The 24545-nt window shown below is 47.4% G+C and overlaps 2 protein-coding genes and 1 pseudogene across 4 annotated transcripts in view; 1 reads left to right on the top strand and 2 right to left on the bottom strand.

Annotated features, from left to right (window-relative positions):
* LOC142856324 (exocyst complex component 6B) overlaps positions 1–2326 on the bottom strand; it is a 523494-nt gene extending 521168 nt beyond the window's left edge. For all 3 annotated transcript variants that reach the window (XM_075983673.1, XM_075983672.1, XM_075983674.1), the window contains exon 1: positions 2110–2326. In XM_075983673.1, the coding sequence (XP_075839788.1) occupies positions 2110–2219 (110 nt within the window). In that variant the 5' untranslated portion in view covers positions 2220–2326. The remainder of the gene's footprint in view (positions 1–2109) is intronic.
* A 5079-nt stretch (positions 2327–7405) lies between these two features.
* Positions 7406–7827, top strand: LOC142855341 (large ribosomal subunit protein eL33-like; annotated as a pseudogene).
* Positions 7828–19014: 11187 nt separating this feature from the next.
* LOC142856325 (sepiapterin reductase) lies at positions 19015–24010 on the bottom strand. The gene is made up of 3 exons (XM_075983676.1): positions 23656–24010; positions 23022–23312; positions 19015–20308 (listed from the first exon to the last, which is right to left on the bottom strand). Exons 1-3 carry the CDS (start codon positions 23960–23962, stop codon positions 20118–20120), a joined length of 789 nt encoding a protein of 262 aa, XP_075839791.1. The 5' UTR covers positions 23963–24010; the 3' UTR covers positions 19015–20117.
* Positions 24011–24545: the final 535 nt, after the last annotated feature.

The following is a 24545-nucleotide window of genomic DNA, read 5'->3' on the forward strand; positions in this document are numbered from 1 at the left end:
ATGTTCCCATAAAGTAAAAGACTTTGTAATTCATGCACAAGCACAGAACCAGAAGAAAAAGAGTTCAGTAATAATAATGAGAAAATCTGGGGAGAACGAATAACATGTTTAAATTATAACATATACATTACTAAAGCTCAGATGCCAGAAAATTAAACACCAAAATCCAGTTGATACACATACATTACTGGTGGTAGACATGTGGCTCAATTAATGGGATGTTCACCTAATAGGCAGCAAGCCATAGGTTCAATCCCGGGCATGGCATAAAACTAAGCACGGTGGTGCTAGACGGTAATCCCGGCACTTAGGAAGAGTGGGTTTGATGAGGATGAGAAGTTCAAGGGTTTTCTCAACTAGACAGCAAGTATGATCACAGCCTGGAATACAGGAACTACATCTCCCATGGAAAAAAATAAAATGTTTTACACTGAGGATTAACATATTTATCACAGTAAACTAAATTTATGGTACTACCTAAGTTATTTATTGTATAAAACAACAGCAACTGAAAACCACAAGCAACTCAAGACAACACGGATGCTGCTCTGATAAGGAATCCTGCCTAAACTTTGGTCCTAAATACTCAATCCAGCAGCCAGATTTCCTAACAGACAAGAACATAACATTTCCAGTCACTGAAAGCCAAACAGTAATAGCCACTAATAACGCATTTAGGAGGGGATTAGTGAGGGGCCCTGGTCGTTTATAAAGGACTATGAAATGAAAATCACTGGCCTTCCACAACACAAGAAAACAGGGAATGAAAGGAGCATGATCGTGATACAAAGAGGACAGGGGAGCAATTGTGTAAAAGAACTGGCACAAAAAAAGGGCAAGGGGAGAGCTAAAAGGGCACTGGGGATTCAACTCAGTGGTAAAGCATTGTTGCTTTACCTAGTTCAAACCTTAGCACTACAAAAGAAAAAAAGAAGGAAAGGAGGGAGAGGTACAGATGACTAAGGACAGTTATTTCCAGGAGAAAGGACACTGAGAAAACTTGCTTGAAACTAACAATGGAGCCTGGAGAAGAAAGCTGTGCAAGTAAAGCTAAAAGCAAAAGTCCCGGGCCTTCGGTCACTCTTTCCTGGGACAAGTCTCCCCATGAAATGATTAGTGACGCCTTCTGGAAGGAGGAACGCGGACCCAATGTTGTGCAAGGAGTGGTAAAGCGATTTTCCATTCGGACTGAACGAAGACCAGAAAGCGCCACAGGAAAGGACCAGGAGGAACTGGTTCTAGGACACCAGGAAACTGCGGGGATTCAAAATTGGTCTTGGTGAACAATTTTCAACAGGAAGTATAGCATATGGTAACCGCCAACTAAGGCAGAACCAAAGTAGTGAAGAATCTGTGGGCTGGGCACAATTCAGCGGAAAAGCGCTTGCCTGGCACATTGGGTTCCATCCCCAGCGCTACAAAAAAAGAAAAAGAAAAAGAAAAAAAAAGGAGGAGGAGGAGGACAAGGACTAGGACCGGGGAGGCAGAGTCTGTGCTGGGAACTAGAAACCCGTTTTCCCTTCCCTGTGACCTTGGACAAGTCACTTCACTTCCCAGCGCCGTCTACTACTGGACAACAGTAACTCTGTCCCAGCGGTAGGACTGCTCGATGGCTACCACAGATGTATTAGCACATCAATTCGCACAATGCCTTGCGCTCTGTGTAACAAGTGCAAAGTAATTAACCAGGTCCGTTCTGGCGGCTCCGCGGGCAGCGCCGGTGGAAGCTGTCGGAGAAGGAGGCAGGGCAGGGAGAAGAAGCAGGTCCAGGAGCTGGCAAGGTCCCGGGGCAGCACTTGGGCGAGGTCGTCCTCACGAACCGGGCTCTCAGGTGAAGGAAGGTGGGAGAACTCTTCCCCCAGGACCGACATCACCAGGACGCTCTCAAAGGAGCTCTGATGGGCAGTTCCCCTGCACGCAGAGCCGGCGCCCGCTCCTGACTAAGAGCTGCTGCCCGAAGGGAGCGGCGGCCCAACAGAGCCGAGCCTCACCCTCTCTCCAGACAGGCTCCCCAGCAGGGCCTCGCCCAGGACAGGGACACCAGCGGCTCTCCCCTCTGCCAGCCGCCGCGCTCCGCCCGCTCCCGCCGACCCGGCCCCGCCCCGGTACCTGAGCGTGGGCCCGATACAGGCCGTGTCTGTGCTCTCGATCTCCCTCAGGATCCGCTCGTGCTCCGCGGCGGTCTCCAGGCTCTCCTCCGCCATCTTCGCCCGTTCCATCGCACGGCACCGCCGCGCGACCCTCGCTCACCAGGGACCCCCAGCACCCGCAGCCTAGGTTCCGCGGCCGCTGGGCCAGCACCCCGCAGAGCGACCCCGCCCTCGGATGCCACGCCCCCAGTCGTCACCCCGAGCGCGAGCGTCGCGCAATGCCGCATGGGATTGGTAGTTCGCTGAGTGAGGCCGAGCTGGGTTCTATTCATTCACTGTGGGATCTGTGCCAATTGCTGCGACTTTGATATAGACAGAGCACTTTACGACACCTGTATACAGTGACATCAAATCAGACAGTGGTATTAACTCTTCACAATTTTTTTAATGTGTATGGGTATTTTGCACTGCAAGTTTGCCTGGTACCCAAGGAAGCTAGAAAAGGGTGTCAGATCACCTGGGATTAGAGCTACAGATGGTTGTGAGGCGCCCTGTGGTGCAGGAATGGAACTCCAATCGTCTGGAAGGGTTATAAATGCTCTTATCAACTGAGCCTTCTCCACAGCCCCTAGATATGAAGCCCAGGTTGCTCTGGAACTCAAGATCCTGGCTCCACCTCTTTTTATTCCTTTGAAATTATAATATAATTACACGTTTTCTCCCTTCCCTTTCCTCACTTCAAAGCCTCCCATATATCCCTCTCCAGTCTCCTTCAAAAAATGATCTCTCTTTTCACTGCTATCACATGCACACAAAAATACATATATATATATATATATATATATATATATATATATATATATATATATATATATATATGTATGCATGTACATATATATATATATACATATATATTCCTAAATATAACGTGTTCAGTTTGCAAAATGTAACATGTATTATGTTTGCGGGGATGACAGTTTCTGCCTCCACCTCTTTTTTATCTATTTATTTTACATCCTGACCCCCTCCCCATCGTCCTCTCTCCCATTCCACCCCCTTCCATCCCTGAATCCCCTCCTCTTCAGTCTCCATCCAGGAAAGGGCAGGTCTCCTAGAATTATCAATAAAACATGACATGTCAAGTTGCACTACAATTGAGCACCTCCCCTGTATTAAGGCTGGGCAAGGGGACCCAGTATGAGAAGTAGGGTCCCAGAAGCCAGCATAAGAGTCGGAGACAGACCCTGTTCCCGCTATTAGGAGTCACACAACTGTAGAATATGCAGAGTGCCTATGTCGGTCCCATGCAGGCTCCCTGGTTGTCGGTTCAGTCTCTGCGAGCCCTTATGAACCCAAGTGAGTTGACTGGGTGAGCCTTCCCACGGTGTCCTTGATTCCTCTGGCTCCTACACTTCTTTCTCCTCCTCCTCTGCAGGATTCCCAGACTCCACCTAATGTTTGGCTGTGGGTCTCTGCAGCTGCCTCCATCAGTTGCTGATAACACTCTCTGACGACAATTGGGCCAAGCACTAATCTGGTCACAGGAGACAGCCAGTTCAGGCTACTTATTCCTCCCCATAGACTCCTGGGAGAGTCATCAGCGCCAACCCCCAAATGCCACCCCTGGCAAACCCCTTCAGCACTCTCCCTCCTCATACCCCCCCCAACCTGATTGCCCAAGTTCCCATCTTCACCTGCTCTCAGTCAACTCGTGAAATCTCTTCTGCTTCCCCTTCCCAGGGAAATTTATGCGCCCCCCATAGCCCTCCACCCACCATGAGCTCTCCTTGTTAACTAGTCTCTATGGGTCTGTGGATTGTAATATAGTTAGCCTTTATTTTACAGCTCATATACACTTATGCGTGAGTACATGCCATGTGTGTCTTTATCAGCCTGGGTTACCTCACTCACAATGATATTTTTTTTCCTAGTTCCATCCACTTGCTTTCAAATTTCCTGGTGTCCTTGTTTTAATCCGATTGTGTAAATGAACCACATTTTCTTCATCCATTCCTCAGCAGAGGGACATGAAGATTGTTTCCAGGTTCTGAATATTACAGATAAAACTGCCATGAGCATAGTTGAGCAAGTGTCCTTATGGTGTGATGGGGCATCCTCTGGGTATGTGCCCAAGAGCAGTACAGCTGAGGCTTGTGGTAAGTTGATTCCCAGTTTTCTGAGGAATCACCACTGACTTCCAAAGTGGCTGGAAAAGTTTGCACTCTCACCAGCAATGGAGGAGTGTTCCCCTTGTTCCAAATCCTCTTCAGCGTGCCCTTGTGTTTTTAATTTCAGCCATTCTGACAGGTATAAGATTGAATCTCAGAGTCAGTTTAATTTGCATTTCTCTGATGACTAAGGATGTTAAACATCTCAAGTGTTTCTCAGTCATTTGAGATTATTCTGTTGAGAATTCTCTGCTTATATCTGCACCCCATTTTTTTTTCTTTTTTCTTTTTTTTGGATTTTCGAGACAGGGTTTCTCCGTAGCTTTTGGTTCCTGTCCTGGAACTAGCTCTTGTAGACCAGGCTGGCCTCGAACTCACAGAGATCCGCCTGCCTCTGCCTCCTGAGTGCTGGGATTAAAGGCGTGCGCCACCACCGCCCGCACCCCATTTTTTAATTGAACTATTTGGTTTGTTGATACCTAGTTTCTTGAGTTCTCTATATATTTTGGACATCAGGCCTCTGTTGGATGTTGGTTTGGTGAAGATCTTGTCCCATTCTGTACACTGCCATTTTGTCCTATTGACTGTGTCCTTTGCCTTACAGAAACTTCAATTTCATGAGGTCCCATTAATTAATTGTCTGTTGTATATTGTGCTACTGGTATTCTGTTCAGGAAGTTGCCACCTATGCCATGCATTCGAAAATTATTTCCCCCTTTTCTATCAGGTTCAGTGTACTTGTTTCATATTGAGGTCTTTGATCCACTTGGACTTGAGTTTTGTGCAGGTTGATAAATATGGATCTGTTTGCATTCTTCTACATGCTGACATCCAGTTGAAGATGCTTTATTTTTCCATTGTATAATTTTGGCTTCTTTGTTGGAAATCAGATGTCCATAGGTATATGGCTTTACATCTGGGTCTTCAATTCAATTCCATTGGTCCACGTGTCTGTTTTTATGACAACACTGCCTCCACCTCTTAACCAAATCCTACCAGAAAAATACCCAAAAATCTGTGAACAGAATTAGCAGTCAGGAGGACTAGAAAGATACAACCCAAGACAAAAGGACAGCAACTTTACTTCTCTTGCAGATACTCAGCTTCCTCTAGAACATGGTGGTTCTTAAAGAGAAATACATTAACAGTAAACAGACAGCAAAAAGCACTCCAAGTTCTGGTTTGCAGGAAGAAACAAGTTGCTAAACCTGTCAGATTCCACACACTCCCTGGCTGTCCTCATTTTAGTCCATTACTCATGCTTGAAACATTTCAACCCAGCACAAAGATTAAGGACTTGGAGCCGTTCATACTTCTAAAGATCTCTTGAAATATATGTCACAGGGTACCTTTTGGTCCCCAGTTTAGCATTTTACTCAGCAAAAAAAAACCTTTTCCTCCAGGAAGCAAACTGATCTGAAAGCCAGATAAGCCAGATGTGTATGGTAATGATAAAACCCTCTTCTGCTAGCTCAGCATTTTGTGTTTGGTTGGATGGTTTTGTTTGTTTGTTGGGTTTGTTTTTGCTTCGTTTTATTCATTTGTTTGAGATAGCAAAGAGGTCAGAGGCTCAGCATCTTATTAACAAGGGTGTGTGACCCCCAGCAGCTCATACAGAACTCTACCTTCAGTGAGTTCATGAGCACATGGCCATGCCATGCCCAGAAAGCTGCCTTTCACGGCACTCCAGTCAAGCCTCTGGCTCTTACACTCTTTTCACCCCTTCTTCTGCTATGTTCCTGAGCCTTGGGAAGGCGAGGATTGACACAGATGTTGCATTTAGGGTTAAGCACTGTATAGTCACTTAAAGGTAGAGGCCAGAAGACCACGAATGTGAGGTCACACTCCACTACTTTCGGAGTTATAGGCCAGTCAGGGATACATGAGACCTTAACTATAGATCATAAATGGGAAAATGATAGATAGTTAGATAGATAAAGATTTGATTCTTTAAAACACGGAATTCAAGGTTACCCTTACACACACACACACACACACACACACACACACACACATATATATATATATATATATATATGAATATGAGGCTAGACTATCTCAAAAACAGAGCTTTACTGGGTAAATACTTTGTATGAAATAATAATACCTTCTAAATAGAAAAAAATGTCAGATACACATGGAGCTATCAAAAAAACACTAAATTGAGGGTCAGAGTCCCTGTGAGTCATTTTTAACATTAGCAGGGAGCGGATATCTATACCAGAAGATCCAATTGTGATATCTTTTGTAATGGTCTGTCCTGTCCCTTTAAGAGACAAGCCCCACCCACTCCCTCTATCCATTGAGGCAAGCAGGTCTTCCTTCTGCTTCCAGCCTGAGTTTCTTCCTTTCTGCCTCTCTCCCTTCTTCCTACTTCTTCCCTCCTCTCTCTCTCTCTCTCTCTCTCTCTCTCTCTCTCTCTCTCCTCTCTGCTCCTCTCTTCCCCCTTCTCCCCTCCCCTGCTTTCCTTTTCCCCTCCATAACCCACTAAATAAATATCCACTTTCTCTGAATGTCGTGTCTCTGTCTCTCACCCACCATGCAGCTCCCTGCCTGGGACCAGCTGCTTTCACGGCTAGCTGTGTTTTCCTGCCCGCTGCCCACTGTCACCACTCCAGGAAGGGCGCCATTTTATTTTTACCACAACACCTTTATTTTACGCTCTACAATCTATAAAATCAAGAGTATGGCTTAGTGATATGGTATATATATATATATAGCACAGGTGGGACTCTGCATGGCTGAAGCCTAACTCTATCAATGTCACAGAACTTCCTGTGTAGACCAGGCTGGCCTTGAACTCACAGGGATCCGCCTGCTGCCTCTGAGTGCTGGAATTAAAGGTGTGACCACCACACACAGTTAAACAAATTAATTTTTAAGAGGGTGTATCTCAGCAATAGAGCACTTGTGTAACATGCATGGTGCCCTGAGCTTAAACACCAGCACTGCAAAAGAGGAAAAAGAATTAATTTTAAGATAAAGATAGGACTAAAGTGTACTTAAATTGGTAGAGTGCTCACCTACTCAGCAAGCATAAACACCTGGATTCAGTTCCTGTCACTATACACACTGGGTTTCTTGGTCAATGTTCCACTGCTGCAGAGACACCATCAACTCTTACAAAAAAGATGGCATTTAGAGGTGAGGGCCGTTCGTGCTGCTGAACTTTGGGGGCCGGTTTCTGGGGCCTGCTGGGAACAGGACTTCTAAAGGACAGTATGTCTGGAAGGCTGTGGTGCAAGGCCGCGTTTGCTGGCTATGAGCGAGGTCTCCAGAACCAGAGAGAGCACACGGCCCTCCTTAAAATTGAAGGAGTTTATGCCTGAGATGAAATTGAATTCTACTTGGGCAAGAGCTGTGCTTATGTGTATAAAGCAAAGAACAACACAGTGACACCTGGAGGCAAACCAAACAAAACCAGAGTGATCTGGGGGAAAGTAACTCGGGCCCGTGGAAACAGTGGCATGGTCCGCGCCAAATTCCGAAGCAACCTACCTGCAAAGGCCATTGGACACAGAATCCGTGTGATGCTCTACCCATCCCGGATCCAAACCAATGAAAAGTGAATAAATAAAAGTGGATTTGTTAAAAAAAAAAAAAAGGGGGGGGGGTCATTTAATTGGTGCTTGCTTACAGTTTCAGAGGTTTTAGTCCATTGTTGTGGTGGGTGGGGAGCACGGAGGCATGCAGGCAGACGTAGCGTGGAGAAGTAACTGAGAGTTCTAAATCCTGATCTGCATGCAGGCAGCAGGAAGAGAGATGCCGGGCTGAAAATGGACTTTTTGAAACCTCAAAGGCCACCCCCACTGATGCACTTCCACCTCCTACTTCTTTCAAATAATGCCACTCCCTGGTGACCAAGTATTCAAATCTCTGAGTCTACCGCAGGCATTCATCCCAGGGTTCTGGAGGTGGAGCAGGAGGGTTAGGAGAAGTTCAAAGTCAGCCTGCACTGCTTGTGAAGTCAAAGGTCAGGCTGAACTACCTGTTACTAAGTAAATAAATAGGTAGGTGATAGGTGCATACTTTGATACATAGAAAAATAATATTTAAAAATATTTTTAGATAGGATTTCTCTCAATAGCCCAAGCTGGCATCAAATTCATAGTGAACCCCCTGCTTCTGCCTCCTGAGTGATAGGATGACAAGTGTGTGTCTCTACACTGTGTTTTTAAATAGAGTATTATATATTTATTCTTTGACAAGTTCATATATAAAAACACTGTGTCTTGATCATATGCTCTCCCAGCTATCTCTTAGCTCCCAGGCAGCCCAACACCTCCCTTCAACCTTTCACTTCCTCTCCTTTTTTCTTTGCTGACCACCTACAGTGTCCAGTTAGTGCTGCCTATGGCAGGGCTGACCTGTATGGTTGGCTTGATCTCGTGCAGGTTCAGAGAGTTCAGTCAGTGGCCATGTCGCTCCCAGAAGACAGCATTTCACAGCACCCCTCTCCACCCTCCACCGCTTTTCCACCCCGTCTTCTGAGATGTTGTTGTCCGCTCCTTTAGTGTGGTGAAGGGAAACACAACTTGGAGAGAATTTGTGTTTTGTTTTAAAGTTCCCACTGATCCAATAGGCAATGATATCAGACACATCTAGAAACTTAAAACAATTTTCTTAATTCACTTATTTTTAAGATTTATTTTATCATTCTGTGTAGGTTAGGTGTGCCTCTGTGTGTGTTCCCGTGTGTGTGTGTGTGTGTGTGTGTGTGTGTGTGTGTGTGTGTGTATCACATGTGTGGGGTATCTGGAGAGGCTGAAAGAGTGTCAGATGCCCTGGAACTGGAGTTGCAGACGGTTGTGAGCTCCCATCCATCAGTCATTATTTATGAAAATGAATCACATGCTTGCCTATGGGCAGTTGATGAAGGCAGTTTCTTATTCAGGTTCCCTCTTCCAGATGTCTCTAATTTACGTCAAGTTCAAAAAAACAAAACAAAACAAAAACTGCATGAATCCCTTCTGCCTTGGTTGGGTTGCTCCTGCTGGATACTCTGTGTATTCATGACCAGACTTCTCACCTCATTAGCCATGTATACTCCCAACCCTAAGAGGGGAAAAGCCATAAACACCTACCTACAGGGATAGAAAACTGTTAGGTCCCTGACTCTGATTCTCATCTGTCTACCTTTACCTCTGTCCAATCTCTACGGAATCTGCACTTTAATTCTGTCCTTCTCCCAATTTCTATGAAATCTAGGAAACTTTTCCTTCTGCCATCATGGCCCTCCACTGATCAGGAGACTAGACTGGTTAAATCATGGCTGCAGTATTCTCTTACGTAAAATAGGATTAAAATCTATACTGAGCAATATGAACAGACACTAGTATTAAAAGGAATTTGGGAGTTAGAAGGATGTTATTGGGAACACTGGAGATGAAAAATAAAAGGGTTTGCAGTTGGGCATGAGATTGTCAAGTTGACCAGAGAAGAGGAAGAACAGAGCTCCAGGGGCAGAACCAGCGTCAGCAGGCCAGATGGTTCTCCCAGAGATGAGGAACCGCTGCCTTTTTCCATATTCTTATTTATGGTGTATCAAATTCAATAACTAAATGATAAGTAATAATGATTTCTAACAAAACACTTCCCCCTCTTCCTGAAAAGAAACCACCCAGACTTCACCGTGGATTAGGAGCAGAAGAGGAAGGAACCAAGAAAAGATTGCAGTTTAGTAGCTGTGACAGGAGTTAGCTCCTTGGTAAACTACAAACTAGTTATGTAAACTTGACACAAAGAGAGGTTAGCCTAATTACTCCATCGAAAGGCTAAGACCAGCAGCACCTACCAAATGAGTAAAACACCCACCAAGACAGATGGTCAGCAGAAAACCAAAATGAACAAAATGTCAGAGAAGGGAAGAGGGGACTTCAAAGTGTGACTACCTCTCATACTGGTTGAGGGGCCTATGATCATCTCACTGGCTGGGTCAGGAACACACGCACAGAGCCTTGGGCCCTCCATTGGTTAGACTTATGATAAGCACAGAGAATTAACCAATCTCTACAAAAATCAACTGAATCTTTGTTTAACTTCTCTCATAAGTCCTGTAAAAACCCTTGGAAAACAGCTCAGGGGCTTTTCCCCTCTTGGACCCCCTCCCACGGTTGGGGGTTCCATGTTTCTCTTCATGCTCCTTAATAAGGCTTTGCACTCACTGCGCTTAACTCCATGTCATGTCTTCAGCCGCTTAAAACCATGAGCTGGGGAGTCACTGTCTCAGGTTCACTTCTGGTGACTGAATAAAAATGAAGACATGGCTGTTCTTTGGTCAGTTGAGAAGGTTTCTATTGTAGGTACAAGGGAGAGAATAGCCAGAGGCATCTGAAGAGTTCAAACTGAACATGGCCATGACAGGAGAAGGGGGAGATTGAGAGAGGAAGAGAAGAGAGAAGGAGGAAGAAAGAGGGAAAATGGACAGAGAGGAGCCAAGGACCAACAGGAGAACCAAGAGCGTACATACCCCAAATGGCTGTTATATATGGATCAGAAAGTGGGAGGAGGGACTTTGAAGTGGTTTAAAGTGGAGGTGGTGGTGAGAAGTGCTGAGAGAAGCCAGGACTCTGCAATAAGCACTTGTGATGCCCAGAGAGACTGGTGGTCAGCGTTTGATATGTTAAATAGATACCTCAGTTAGCCATTTGTCCCTGGTTTCTCTGAGACATCACGGTGAGCAGTGAGTGTCTAACATCCTAAGTCTTGCACATCTAAATTGAGAAAAGTGCCATCATTCTCAAAAACCCATGTTAACAGCTTGGGTAGTTTTAAGAATTAGAAATAGTGAATTATGAAATTGGAATCACTGAGTTATGAAACTCAGTGGTAAAGTGCATTTAGCACACCAAGGTATTGTGTTCAATACTCAGGAGGAAGAAAGAAAATCACTCCCATGAAACTACTTGGCAAAGATGATCTTAAATTCTCCAAGTGCCCATCCAAAAGCATGCTTCCAGTCTTCATCCCTGGAAGTTGAAGTCATGGCCAGTTGTGAGCCATCCACTCTGGGTGTTGGGCACCAACTCGGGTCCTCTGCAAGAGCAGTGTATGTTCGAAACCCCTGGCCCGTCTCTCCAGCTTCAGCCTCTGTTCTTGACATTGTTTTGTTGCCGTTCATTCTCTCTTCACTTTGTAGTCTCCTCTCTAGGGTCACCCTTCCTTCTGCGTGTCTTTTCCTATGATCTAATTTTCCCTCTTGGCTCAGCCTCCTGTGTCTACCCAGAAGCTCCCATGTGACATTTTTACTGTCACCACCCTTAGGTCAGCTCTGTTCTTTACTGCAGAGGGCCTGAGAGCACAGACTGGTGTCAAGCAGTTTAGATTTTGTCAGTTCTACTAGGTCCCTGTCTTGTTCCCCTGTCAGTTACTGTGGCAAAATATACTGACAAAAGCAGAGTCAGGAAGAAAGGGTTTGTCCCAGCTTCCAGTTCCAGGCTACAGACCATCCCAGCAGACAGTGTGGGATGTGGAGGGGGGTCAAGCAATAGGATTTGAGAGTGGCTGGTCACATGACACCCACAGTTAGAAGAGAGCAATAAACTGTCAAAACTGTCACTTGCTTGCTAGGCTTGGTTTGCCCTCTCCCATTTTGTAGAGTCCAGGATGATGGTTCCACCCACAGTTAATGGGTCTTCCCACATCAGTCAGCTTAATAAGACAATCCTTCACAGATATCCCCAGAGGCTAATCCTAACCTAGACAACCTTTCACAGGTATTTCCAAGGCTTACCTCTTAGGTGTCCATCATGGCTCTAGTCCTCTCATTTGGTAATTGTTCATCTTTAAAGAGTTTCCTTTCCCATTTTATGAAGTTGATGATGGTGTTGACCTTATATTGGTAAACTGTTTGGTAGATGCAAAGTACTTAAGAAAAATAATCTGTTTGTTTGGTTGGTTGGTTTTGGTTATTTTGAGATAGGATTTTTCTGTAGCTTTGGAGCCTGTTACTGGAACTAGCTCTTGTAGACCAGGCTGGCTTCAAACTCACAGGGATTCACCTACCTCTGCCTCCTGACTGCTGGGATTAAAGGCATGCCTCACCACTGCAGGGCAGAAAAAAAAATAATCTTAATATTATTATTCACTTGCTTGGCTCTACCACTTTAGCAAAGGGCTTTTAAGTGACACAGAAATTTGAAATACAAACCAACAAGCCACACCCTACCTTTTCTTCATCTTGGTCTCAATTCCATTCTTGACCCTGGAGAGGGAATTATAGGCAGTTGTGAGACACCAGCCTGGGTTCTGGGAACTGAACTTGGGTCCTCTGAAAGAGCAGTACATTCTCTTAACTGAGTCATCTGTCCAGCCCCTGTTGATATTCATTTTTTTATTCTTTTATTTTTTATTGTTTTTTTCTTTTCTTTTCTTTTTGGTTTTTCAAGACAGGGTTTCTCTGTAGCTTTGAAGCCTGTCCTGAAACTAGCTCTTGTAGACCACGCTGGCCTTGAACTCCCAGAGATCTGCCTGCCTCTGCCTCCTGAGTGCTGGGATTAAAAGCATGTGCCACCACTGCCCAACTGACATTTATTTCAGACAAGGTCAGATGTAGCCCTGGCTTGCCTCAGACTCAATGTACAATCAAGAATGATTTTAGCAACCAACTTTTTTATCTTTACTTCCAGGGCTGGGGTTATAGGCATATTGACATGGGGAATACTGGAGTATCTTAGAGAATAATGGAGCCTTTCTTGGTATTTCAGAAACTCAGAAGCTACCCAAATCACCCTGAGCCAGTACTTTCAGGTTTTTGTCTTAAGAATTCAAATAATGGGAGGGATCTGGGAAGAGCTTGGGGAAGGGAAAAATTATCAAAATATACTGTATGAACTTTTTTTTCCAATAAAAAATAATAAAATAAAAAAAAGAATTCAAATAATGAAATTCACAGACCATAGAGGATGGGATTTAGAGAGACGCTTGCTATAGTTTTATAGGTGGGCAGTTAAAAGGGGAGGGGGTAGGAAGAGAGGAGACAAAAGCACATCTAGGGCTACGATATAGTAGGAGGGGTCTCAGGGAATAGGGTACAATCAATTTACTGGGTGTGACTTGACACAAGCTAAAGTCATCCAAGAGAATGAACCCTTAATTGAGAATGTGCCTCCATAAGATTGGGCTACAGTCAAGCAAGCCTGTAGGACATTTTCTTAGTGATTGGTGAGGGAGTGTCCAGCCCCCACCCCATTGTGGATGCTACCACTCCTTGGCTAGTGGTCCTGAGTGCTATACAAAAACAGGTTGAGCAATCTGTGCAGAACAAGGTAGTAAGTAAACTACACTCCTTCATGGCTTCTGCATCGGCCCATGCCTCCAGGTTCCCACCCTGTTTGAGTTCCCGTCCTGACTTCCTTTAATGATGAACAGCAATGTGGAAGCAGAAGTCAAACAAATCCTTTCGTCCCCAAATTGCTTTGGTCATGGTGTCTCATCACAGCATGGCCACCCTAAGACACTAAGGTTAGCCTGGGGGAGGGGGGAATATTGCTGGTAAATTCAGTGTCCACATCAGGTTTCCAGGTGCCTCTCCCAGTGTCAGTCACTTAGTCACATGCAGCCTCCAGGCAGAGGGGCTCATTTAGAGGAACAAGAGCTCTCTGCTGCTGACACCCTGACCTCCAGCAAAGACAATCTGAGTCCTGCTGGTTTGGGTCCCTGTCCTGCCTGAGCAGTTTCTACCTCCTGGTCTAGTGAGTGTGACACCGCTCCTAGCACTAGCAGAAGAGTTCCTAGGGAAAACATATGACCCCCCAACAAGGCCTAAACTTCCTGGGTTATCAACACCCTTCTTTCCTTCTGGCTCTTCCTACATGTTGGGAGGGTCTGTGTAGGCAGGAGGCACTGGAAAGAACACAGACTGAACCCTGAATGGAACACTAGGCATTCTTTCTGTGTTTGCTACTTTAGCAGGGCTGGGTCTATGAAGAGACCTCCCTGGAGTGTGACCTCACTGGGTCCTCTGGGTGGTGATGTCACCTGCTGCTCTGCCTGGTCCATGAGTCCCCAGCCACACTGACATCACCCTTGTTGCTTTGGGCTCAACCCACATGTCGTTGCCTGAGGCAACGACCATGTTTAGAATATGGAGATTCCTCAGAACCTTTTCTCATGTATGAGTAACTTTTCACTGTCTCACCCTGACTTCCTTGCCCTAAAATTATACGCTTCACTCTGTACTTTCCTCCACTAGCAAACTGCCTGGGATCTCTGACAAGCCAGTCTAAATTAGGAAACACAGGGGATTTAAAAAAAAAAAAAAGTTCCCTAGTGATCTTTATCAGAGGGAAAGTTGAGCACGAAGAAATTAGGACAACCTGTCAGCTTTTCCAGTTATCTGACCTTCACAAGGCTGTCCCTGGTTCCTGCTGGAGATTCACGGTGCTTTAGGATATTGTCAAGTAAGTATTTCTCTGCTCTAATCACTGCTCAGTTTCCTAGAATCTGCAGAGATGTGTCTTTGGGTATACTTATCAGCTAACTGAGGGCTGGCAGCCCCATGGAGCTTCAGGATGGGGCTGCTCAAGGGAAAACAGAGTTAGGACTTTCAGCCAATCCTAGGGGAACAGGCAAATGTCTAAGGTCAAGTTGATCTTCAGCAAATAACGATTTAGTGAATCACAACAATGAAACAAAGCCTCTGTAGAAATCCAAGAGGACAGGTTATTATGGAAGTAGTCGGATGTTGAACACATGGAAATTCCTGCATAAGTGCTGTGTTTGCAGCTAAAGGGGGGATTGGTCATGCTCCTCCACAGCTTCTTCCATCCCTGGCTTAAGGCAATTAGAGTTATATACTTATAACCTGCCTTGTAACTTTACTAAGCAGCTAAACTCCTACTTCATGGTAGCGCTAAGGTAGGGCAATACAATCAGATCAGCTGCCAATCAAGCACAAAGTAACGCTAGCTGTAACTTGATATCATATCTTGAACCAAACTGCTGAGTTCAGAGATTCCTCCCTTTCAAATCTGGTTACAGAACATTTCTGAAATCCATTAATGCTTCTCTATTAAGCCTGAAAGGAATCTTTAGTGTTTAAGAACAGTAAGTGACTGATGCTGGGAGGCCCCAAAACTTATGCTGGAATGTCCAGTGCTATGGAACTGGAGAGAGATGGCTCAGCAGTTAAGTGTACTTGCTGTTCTTGCAGAGGACCTAGGCCCAATTCCCACAATGATGGTTCACAACCATGGAACTCCAGTTCCAGGGAATCTAGCACCATTGTCTGGCCTTCACAAGCACTAGGCATGCACATGGTGCACATACATATATACATGTAGAAAAAACACGTATAAACTGACAACATGGCCACTCCAAAGTATGGTTAAGGGGAAGGTGTTTATTGTACATGAGAGGAGAGAGAGAGAGAGAGAGAAGAAGAAGAAGAAGAAGAAGAAGAAGAAGAAGAAGAAGAAGAAGAAGAAGAAGAAGAAGAAGAAGAAGAAGAAGAAGAAGAAGAAGAAAGAAAGAAGCTGAAAGAAAGCAGAGAGAGGAGGAGGAGCAGAAAGAGAGAGGGAGAATGAGAAGCGGGGCAAAATAGTAGGGTTCCAAGGAGAATGAGTAGTTGAGGGAAGGAAGCCCGTGAGCTGGAAGGAGTTTAGGGAGGGGGAGGAGGTGGACAAGGCCAGGAGGATGCATGGACTCTGAAACATGTAACAGGTAGTTATGATACTGAGGGACCCTGAAGGCCAGCATGCACTTTGGCATGCTAATAGGCACTTCAGATAGCCGTTTGTCCCTTCTGGAATTTGGGGAAATGGAGTTTCCTTTGGACCTGACAACTCACACACATACAACAAAAATAATAATCACCCAGTGCTAGCCCCTGTCAGTCCTACACATGCGGAGAAAGGGTTTAGTAGAGTCGGCAGTGGGGTGCAGGAATATGCTTGTTTTAGGAGGTTTATGGCCTGTGTCAGTTTCTGGGGTTCCATCTAATGGTTCATCCTCGGGTTTCTTCAAGGCTCGTATAGGAATTTAGCTGCCATGCTGAGCTGAGACATCGGATTTCAGAAGATCTTCCATGACTAAGAACTCCCTGGGTTGTTTGTTTTATGGCTGGGGTCACGAAGATCAGGAATACTCTCGCAGTGAGTAGAGGCTCCTATGCTCGGGGCTAGCATTAGGTCACAGGGATTGGACCTTCTGTTGGAGATCTGGACCTGAGACAGGGAAACGTTATATTCATATGACTGAATTCAATTCCTCTCTTAGCCACGTGGGAAAACACAACATAGAACCATAGTAGGTGGGAAAGCAGCCCTCTCTCCACCCACAATCTGCTAAGGCCTTAATCTTGACTTGCCAACCTCCAGAACCACAAGTTATCAATTCCTATGTTTTTTTATAATTTACCAAGTGAGGTATTTTTGGAGATCAGGAAGAAGACAGAATGCCTGGATGTAGCTCCATCGCCCACAGCTATGAGAAGAATGATTTGCTGTATAGACAATTCTGATTGACTTTTTTTTTTATTTTTCAAAGTAGGTGTAGCCCTGGCAGTCCAGAAACTAACTATATACCAGGCTGGCCTTGAACTCAAAGATCTGCTGGCCTCTGACTTCCAAGTTCTGGGATTAAAGGGGGGACCACCAGCAGCCAGCAACGTTTTTCTTTCTCATTTTCAATATATCAACTCACTGTCTTCTGGAGTGCTGAAACTGACTCTATGCTTGAGAGCACAGGTGCCCATCAGGGGGTCATATGCTTTGAGTTTTCATATTTGATTCCAAATTAGTGTTTCATAAGAATTAGGAGCTTTGGCATGGTTGGAGGAGGTGTGTCACTGGGGATGGGCTCTGAGGTTTCAAAAGTGCAGGCCAAACCGGATCCCCCTCTTTCTCTCCATCCCCCCCACCCACAGATCAGATGTAATCTGCCATAGTGCCATGTGTGCCTGCCACCATGTTCCAGCTATGGAGTTCCTGGGCCGACCCACTGAAACTATAAGCGAGTCCCCAGTTAAATGCTTTTCTTTTACAAACTGCCTTGGCCATGGTGTCTCTTCAGAGCGATAAAACAGTAACTAAGATACTGGGTGACTTAACAGACCCAGTCTGGTGCTGGTGTCGCAGGAAGATCCTAGAGAGCTTCGTTTTCAGTCCACATAGGAATCCGGAAGAAGTGGGTTCTAACTCCAGCTAAGGAAGGGCTTTCCGGGAAGCAGGCCTAGGAACTAGGGGCCTTTAAACTATTCTCAAGTCTCTTACTGAGGGGTCACAGAGCCTCTGGGGAGGATTTATGATGTGGGTTGATCCAAACCAAGAAAGGAATTTCTCCTCCCACCTCTTCATTAAATATTAAGCCCAGCCTCCTAACTCCAGCTAGTGCTGTTAGGCCTGAAGGTTCCATTTCCTTTGGGGCAAATGATAATTTCTGGAAAGGAAGGTGACTCGGGGCTCCTACGGTGGGATCTCCTAGGTCTGAGATGCCCAGAGCCTGGCCCTGCCTCCACACTACAGAGAGAAGACAGGGAGGGCAAGGACAGCTTCCTCTCCTCTCTTCAGCACCTCCCTCACTTAACCCCTCCCTTCACCTGGCCCCAGACAGAGACTCAAGGCTTCTCCCACTAGTTTTCCAGATGTTCTCTCAGGGCTTCCAGGCTCATGACCTTCTCCCTTGCACATCCGGTCACCGAGATGTAATCCATGTTGGAGAGATGTCACCGTGTGGGACAGATGTCACCGAGTGCTGCCCCCTCTTCAGTGGATGGGCAAGGCTCATGCTTACTTCCCTCACCCTGGGTGAAGAACAGCTGGGCCCTCTTAGCATGTTCACACGGGCTGTGCACACAGGCCACATGAGTCAGAACTGCTGCACACATTAGCATGTAAGACCATGTTCTTTGGGAAGGATGTGGGTGGAGGCCAGAACGCAGAGTCCCCAGGTGCCAATCCTTGAGGTGAGACATGGGACACAGAGGGATGAAGCGTGTCCTAAAAGAGTGATCCAGAGACTGGGGCTGAGGAGCAGCTGACACCTCCAGGCTTGGCTGACAATGGAGCCACTTCAGCTTCGGTGTGGGGCACGTGGGCACAGTCATGAGGGAGGTTCCTGACCACTCTGACCCCAGCTGGTTCCACTCCTAGGCAGAGATACCACAGCTCTGTGCGGATAAGCCTGGAGTATTTCCCTCCCTATCCCTCAGGGGACAGCTGCAGACTATTAAACAGAAACAAAAAAACAACTCAGTTCAATGACAACAAAGACAGAGAAACCCTGTTTGCCTTTTGGCTAATCCGCAGCCCTGGTCACCCGCGCAGCTGGACTCTGCATGTGTAGGCATGTATTTCTGTGTGTCCTTGCATGTGCTCTTGTGTGCGTTAGCTAAGGCCAGGCTAAGAACTCCAGGAGACAGATGGTTAGGCCCTGGAGGGCAGCACCAAAGCCCCAGTGCTGAATGTCCTGTAGACACTGAAGCCAGGGCTGGAATTGATGCTGGGGAAATCCCTGTAAGTAGAGATGGTCGTGGTAACTAGAGAAGCCGTGGGCCTGTCAAAGAGAATGACTCTATCCCTTTCTGACCTTCCTCAATTCTCTGAGTTCCTGCCAGTCTAAGTGAGATCTCGACCACTTAGAACTCCCTGAAGCCTCGGTACTTGGAAGACATGAGAAAGTGTGCCACCTTGTGGAGACATGTGGTATTTCTCCCTGAACTTCTGGTCTACCAAAAATAAAAGAGGCAAAAGGGCTTTCTCTACCATGGGGCATGTAGTGTCAAACGTTTGCAAACACGAGGCCATGCACAGTGACCCTTTTGGATGGGTGCAAAGCTTTATTTAAGTGCATCGTAATGCACGGTCATTTCAGAGGCACAAGAGCAACTTGCTGTGGGTACCAGCTGGTCAGAAGAGCAGAAGTCTGAAGCGGCCATTTCCATTCCAGAGAGGGTAAAGAGTCCACTGGGAAAGGTGACAGAAGTTACCCCCTTTCACATTAGGGAATCCTCAACAGTTGTGGCATGCTCTGCAAAAGGGGCAAGTCCCACCTTTTCACACTGCACAGCCCTAGTGCGCCCTCTGTTGGGCATAAGGAGGACCAGAGGATTCTTTTAACACAAGCAGAAAGGTGGGCTAGAGGCCACAACAAGTGCCTGGGCCTCTTTACAGCACTTTCCGGTTGGCAAGGGGTGAACTAGAAATCCAAGGCCTCACTGTGAGAGCTGTCTGCTGTGCGTTGGGCACTGAGGATAAATACTCACTGCCTAGCTCAGGGACCCTCAGGAAAATGGCAGTAAAGGTGGGTCAGTGTGGACAGACGCATGACAAAGGCGCAGGCGTCCTGGTATTTCTATCTTAATGACTTTGGACCTATATTAACCACTATCTGGGCTTCAATGAAAGGAGGCAGACAGCTGTCTGGCAGTGCTCTGGGAAGAGAGAGCAGTGACGTGCTCAGGACACCCTAGCTAGTGAACTGAGGCGTCACTCCTGCACCCTGCAGAAGAGGGCAGCAGGCATGCACGAAGGGCAACATGGGTCTACTGCACCTGCCTTACAGCTGTGTATTCAGACCAGAGTCGGGGGAGAAACCGTGGTGTCACAGGAAGATGGCAGCAGAACAAAGAAGCTCAAGGCCCATCACCGTGATGCCCTCGGTCCTCTTTCTGCATCAGGGCACACCCTCTTCACCCCACAGACCAGACACTGAGCCTCCTCTCTGCAGTGTTTCAGCTTCCCCTCCTCTTCCCAGCTCTGCAGTTCTCTCTCTGGGGATACCAGTACCCAACTACTCTCTCTCAAGCCCCCGCAGAAGCCTTCTGATGGCTGGTAATGCCAGTCACACCCTTCTGGCTGGGTCTGAGGGGTTATGTTTGTGTTAGGCAGGGATGGGGAGGGCACTGTGGTAGGACACAGACTTAACTGTCATAGAAATCTATGTGGGCTCCAGACTGGAAGGTGTCCTTTTGCAGCAAACTCAGCAGTTTCTGGGCTGATGTCCCACAATCCACCAGCTCCCCATTCCACTTCAGCTTCTGCAGTCTGTTCCTTAACTCTGGGTCCTTGGAGGTTTCTCGAGCCAACTGCTGCATGTCTGTGTCCAGGGGACCTAGAGGACAGAAAGCACAAGGGAAGGACAGAGGCTGTAGATCCCCACTGTGTGGAGGGTGGAGCCCAGTCACATCTGGCCTGAGGCTCCATTGTGTTGCCTTTTACATTTTTTCCCTTTTTTTTCAGTTTTTTTCTCTATGGATTTCTCTCTTGAAATTCAGGCTCCTCTTGCCTTAGCCTCTCCAGTATTGGGATTATAGGTGAGGACCACCATGCCCAGCTCACATTACTACTGAGTTTTGGACTCAAAGCTAAAGACTATTAAGCATGGTTTAAAATCAAGATTATCCTCTCTGGTCCATGTAACACCTCTTCCCATCTTTCCTACTTGTATCCGTGCATACATGGACCCTGCAGGTTCCCTACTCCTCCTATGTCCAACCATGTGAGACTTCCAGTATGGCCTCAAGCAGGTTCATGCCATAACTTTGCTTTTCTCCTTTCTTTAACACCCTCTTTAGCTCTCTGATAAATTCATCTGGCTGCACTTTGCTGGTTCAGTTAGTAAAGTTCTTGCTGTACAAGCGTTGGGACCTGAGTTCAGATCCCCAGCAAAAAGCCCAGTGTAGGGGATGAGAGAGAAATGGCTCCCTGTTAAGAGCACTTGCTGTTCTTGCAGATAACCAGGGTCTGAACCTCAGTACCAACATAGCAGCTCACAACCATTTGTGACTTCAGTTACAGGAGATATGATGCCCTCTTCTGGCCTCTGCAGGCACTACATGTGATGAACAGTTAACACTTCAGGCAAAAACACCCATAAACATCCCCCACCACGTATTCTCTCTCAGGACTTGTCACTCTAACAAGTTTTCTCACCCTTACTTCCATTTATGAAGAATGAGGACTAACTTTTATATATTTTTTTTAAAATGCTGCAAGATCCCTGGTGGCAGTAGGCAGCCGAAATGCTGTAGGTCCCAAATGGTGGTAGCGGGCCATGTGGCGGCAGGCAGGGGGACCTGGGTGCAGCCAGTCCCAGGCAGAGAGGCTGCTGGTTCCGGAGCAGTGGCTGGTCCTGGGCAGGGAGACACATGGCGGGCAGGCAGGAGACAGCCATGGATAGACACGCCATGCAGAGTGAGGTTGAAAATTTATTTAGGGGTTATAAAGGGGGAAGGAGAAGGGGGGCAGAGAGAGAGAGAGACAAAAAGGGGGGAAGCGGAGAAGAGGGGAGAGAGGCAGAAGCAAATCTACCTCTCCGAGAGGAAGATGCAAAAGGGAGAGAGCTCAGGCCTGAAGCTGAAGACCAGCCTGCTTCAGTGGATGGGGGAGGGAGTGGGCGTGGATTGTCTCTTAAAGAGACAGAAAACCATAACACTAACAAACAGCCCAGAAGGAACTGTGCAGCCTACCACAATTTTAAGGGTTTTCAGAGACAGACAAATCATAGACCCCAAGGCTAGAAGAAGATTCACTTTGCTTCAGTGGAAGGTTCTCGAGTGTGTCCTGCCCATAGTTTCCTGCCCCTGCAGGCCTCAAACTTGCTGCCAAGCCAGTGCTGACCTTGAACTCCTGTTCCCAGGCCCAATTTCAAGGCCTAGAGCACCTCCTTTGAGCTCAGGATTGCTATCTTTGCAAACACACCTTTCTAGGGTCTTTGGAACCCTGTTAGAACATTCTTCTGGAGACTGAAGTGAAAACTGGAGTGCTTCTGCTTGCCTTCAGGCTCTGGGGGATTCCCAAAGCTCTCAGTTCCTCCACGATGTCCAAGGCAGCCTCAAGAGACCTAGCTTAGCTCTGGGCCCATCTGGAATCACTCCTGCCCCCTAGCTGTACTTTACCTGTGATCACAACTGTCTGAATGAGTCTCCACTGAGTTGAGAGTAAAACAAGCAATATCACGCTCGTGTGTGTGTGTGTGTGTGTGTGTGTGTGTGTGTGTGTGTGTGTGTCTGTGTCTCTGTGTCTGTGTGGAGGTCAAGGACTACGTCACATGAGGAAACCCAGAAAAGACCAAGAAGTTAGAGGCGAGTTTGGATCCTTTTCCTCTCTGCAGCATTAGACAGATCGTTTTGTCTCCCTGCCTCCAGGCTCCTGACCTAGTCCAAAGGGGTACAGACAACTGCCTCTCACCCTTGAGCTCTCACACAGTCCACCACATATTGCTACCTTCTAAACACAGAAAACACAAGCCTAGAAAAAAGCCCCAGCCCTGTGGCATCTTAAGAGGCTGGTCAGACAAGACAAGGCGTCAGAATACCACAAACCCCGCAACTGTCATGAGAACAGGGCCCTATCTTATTCGCCCCAGCCCTTCTTTCCCACCCCATCAGTGCTCCAGCACAGTTCTGGGACCTTTCCCCACTCAACAACGCCTGCTTGCTTGTCTTTGAGCATTTATTGCGGCCGGACTCCGTGAAGCATTGCTAGGTGTAGGGGATACATAGAGAAATAATATGTGGCCCTTGCGGGAGAAAAGCAGATAGCTAAACATATAAAGGTAATGTAGTCTTTTGTTTCCTAACTTTATTTATGTTCATGTGTATGGGTGTTCTGGTCCACCTGCTAGCCAGGCAACTCCTAAGGCTGAGTTCCTCTGCCCCGAACACCCTAACTTCTTGGAGCCTGTGATTTCCTTGCAAGATGAAGAGTCTTGACTGAGGGGTGCAATATATTCTTTGGATTCTTTCCTAAAAATACAGACCAGGCTCACCTTGCCCAGCCACCAGAAAGGTCGGGAGGCTTCAAGGGCAGGACCACACACCTACCTGGAGCATAGCTTAGCACTCTCACACCAGGTTCCTCAGCAGCTAGGACCTGGTACAACATGTCTCGGGCAGCCTTCCCGGCGCAGTACAGCCCCCAGCCCTTATAGGGCTGCAGGGCACACAGAGACGAGATGTTAACCACGGTCTTGCTGAGGCCAGGGCTATCCGGGAAGGCATTCAGGGTGCCCGAGGTCAAGCAGAGCATGGAGGTCAAGTTCAGAGTCCAATAAGTGTTCACCTCAGCTGGGTCGGTCACGTTCAGGAAGCCTTTGGAAACATCTCCAAGAGTGCCTGAGAAAACAGGACCGAATAAATGACACAGCAGCAGGGGCTTTGTTCTCAGTTGTTCACAGTCTCTCCCCACCTACCCCAGCTCTGCAGACAACCCTAAGGCAAGCTAAGAATACACCTGTTTGAGTGCTCTTCAGAAAAGCAGAGGATCTGTTTAGAGACCTGCTGTCTTGACTCACGATCCCACCAGGAGGCACTGCTCCAGGCGTTCGAGAAAGTTCTATAGGAGCTTTAGACAATCAGGCTGTCTCCAGCTGGACTCTGGACTTTCAGGGACTACCCAAACGGCGAGAGCCCACAGCCCCAGTCTGGTCAGTCTGGTCGGTCTGGTCGGCGGTATCACCTGCATTGTTGATGAGCAGCAGACGCTGCAGCCCCTCGGGCCTGGGGAGCTCGCGAACCGCGCACAACAGCTGCTGCACGCCAGCCTCGGTGCAGAGGTCGGCTGCTGCCCGCACCACTCGCAGGCCTGGATGCTGTGTGCCCAGCTCCTCCTCCAGCTGCCGCAGCGCCGAGTCACTGCGTGCGCTCAGGAGCAGCACCGAACCGGGCGACAGCAGCCGGGCCAGCAGCGGGGCCAGGGCGCGGCCGAAGCCCCGGGAGGCCCCAGTCAGCACGCAAACGGTAAGGCCCAGCCCGCCTCCCTCCATGCCTGGAACTCAGCGGCGCGCACAGCTACTAAACCGGCACGGGGCGGGGCCTACCCTTCGCCAGGGTAGTGGAAGATTTGGCCACCACCCACCTGCGTCCGGATGAAGAGACCAACCAATTGCCAGCGAGGCGTGGCCTGGTAGGAAATCCCAGTCCCCTTCCTAGCGAGGCCTGCTTCCCCCTTGAGCCACTCCCACAAGCTCAGCCCCTTCCAGGAACCACGCGTTCCAGAATTGGCTTCCTCCACCACCAGGGTTGGTTTGTCTTCATCCACACAGGGCATATCAGGAAAGGATCAGTGACAGCAGTTGGTGAAGTCCTTCCTTGCCTGTGTAGAGTTTGGGTCCCCTTGCTCCCTGGGTGACAGCAGCTTCCTTTGGACGAAGATAGCAGCACCCCCAGAAGAAAATGAAGAGGACACTGGGAGAGATAGGATGAGTGAGAATCGCAACAGTCTCATAAGCAAGACAATGACCCCTCATGTTACACTAATCACACACCTTGATCTCTTGGACATGAGGACAGCAACCTTAGACTATAAACCCGTGTCATGCACCTATTAAACCACTTGATAATCTCAAA

Source organism: Microtus pennsylvanicus, chromosome 8 (genome assembly GCF_037038515.1).
Source record: "Microtus pennsylvanicus isolate mMicPen1 chromosome 8, mMicPen1.hap1, whole genome shotgun sequence".
Classification (NCBI taxonomy): Eukaryota; Metazoa; Chordata; class Mammalia; order Rodentia; family Cricetidae; genus Microtus; species Microtus pennsylvanicus.

Bases quoted from the DNA above. Each gene is read 5' to 3' on its own strand.
- LOC142856325 (XM_075983676.1), bottom strand. From the start codon at position 23,962: ATGGAGGGAGGCGGGCTGGGCCTTACCGTTTGCGTGCTGACTGGGGCC. The intron at 23,313-23,655 runs GTGATACCGCCG...CTGTTTTCTCAG, and splicing joins GCTGCTCATCAACAATGCAG to GCACTCTTGGAGATGTTTCC. The intron at 20,309-23,021 runs GTAGGTGTGTGG...TCTGTCCTCTAG, and splicing joins AGTGCTAAGCTATGCTCCAG to GTCCCCTGGACACAGACATG.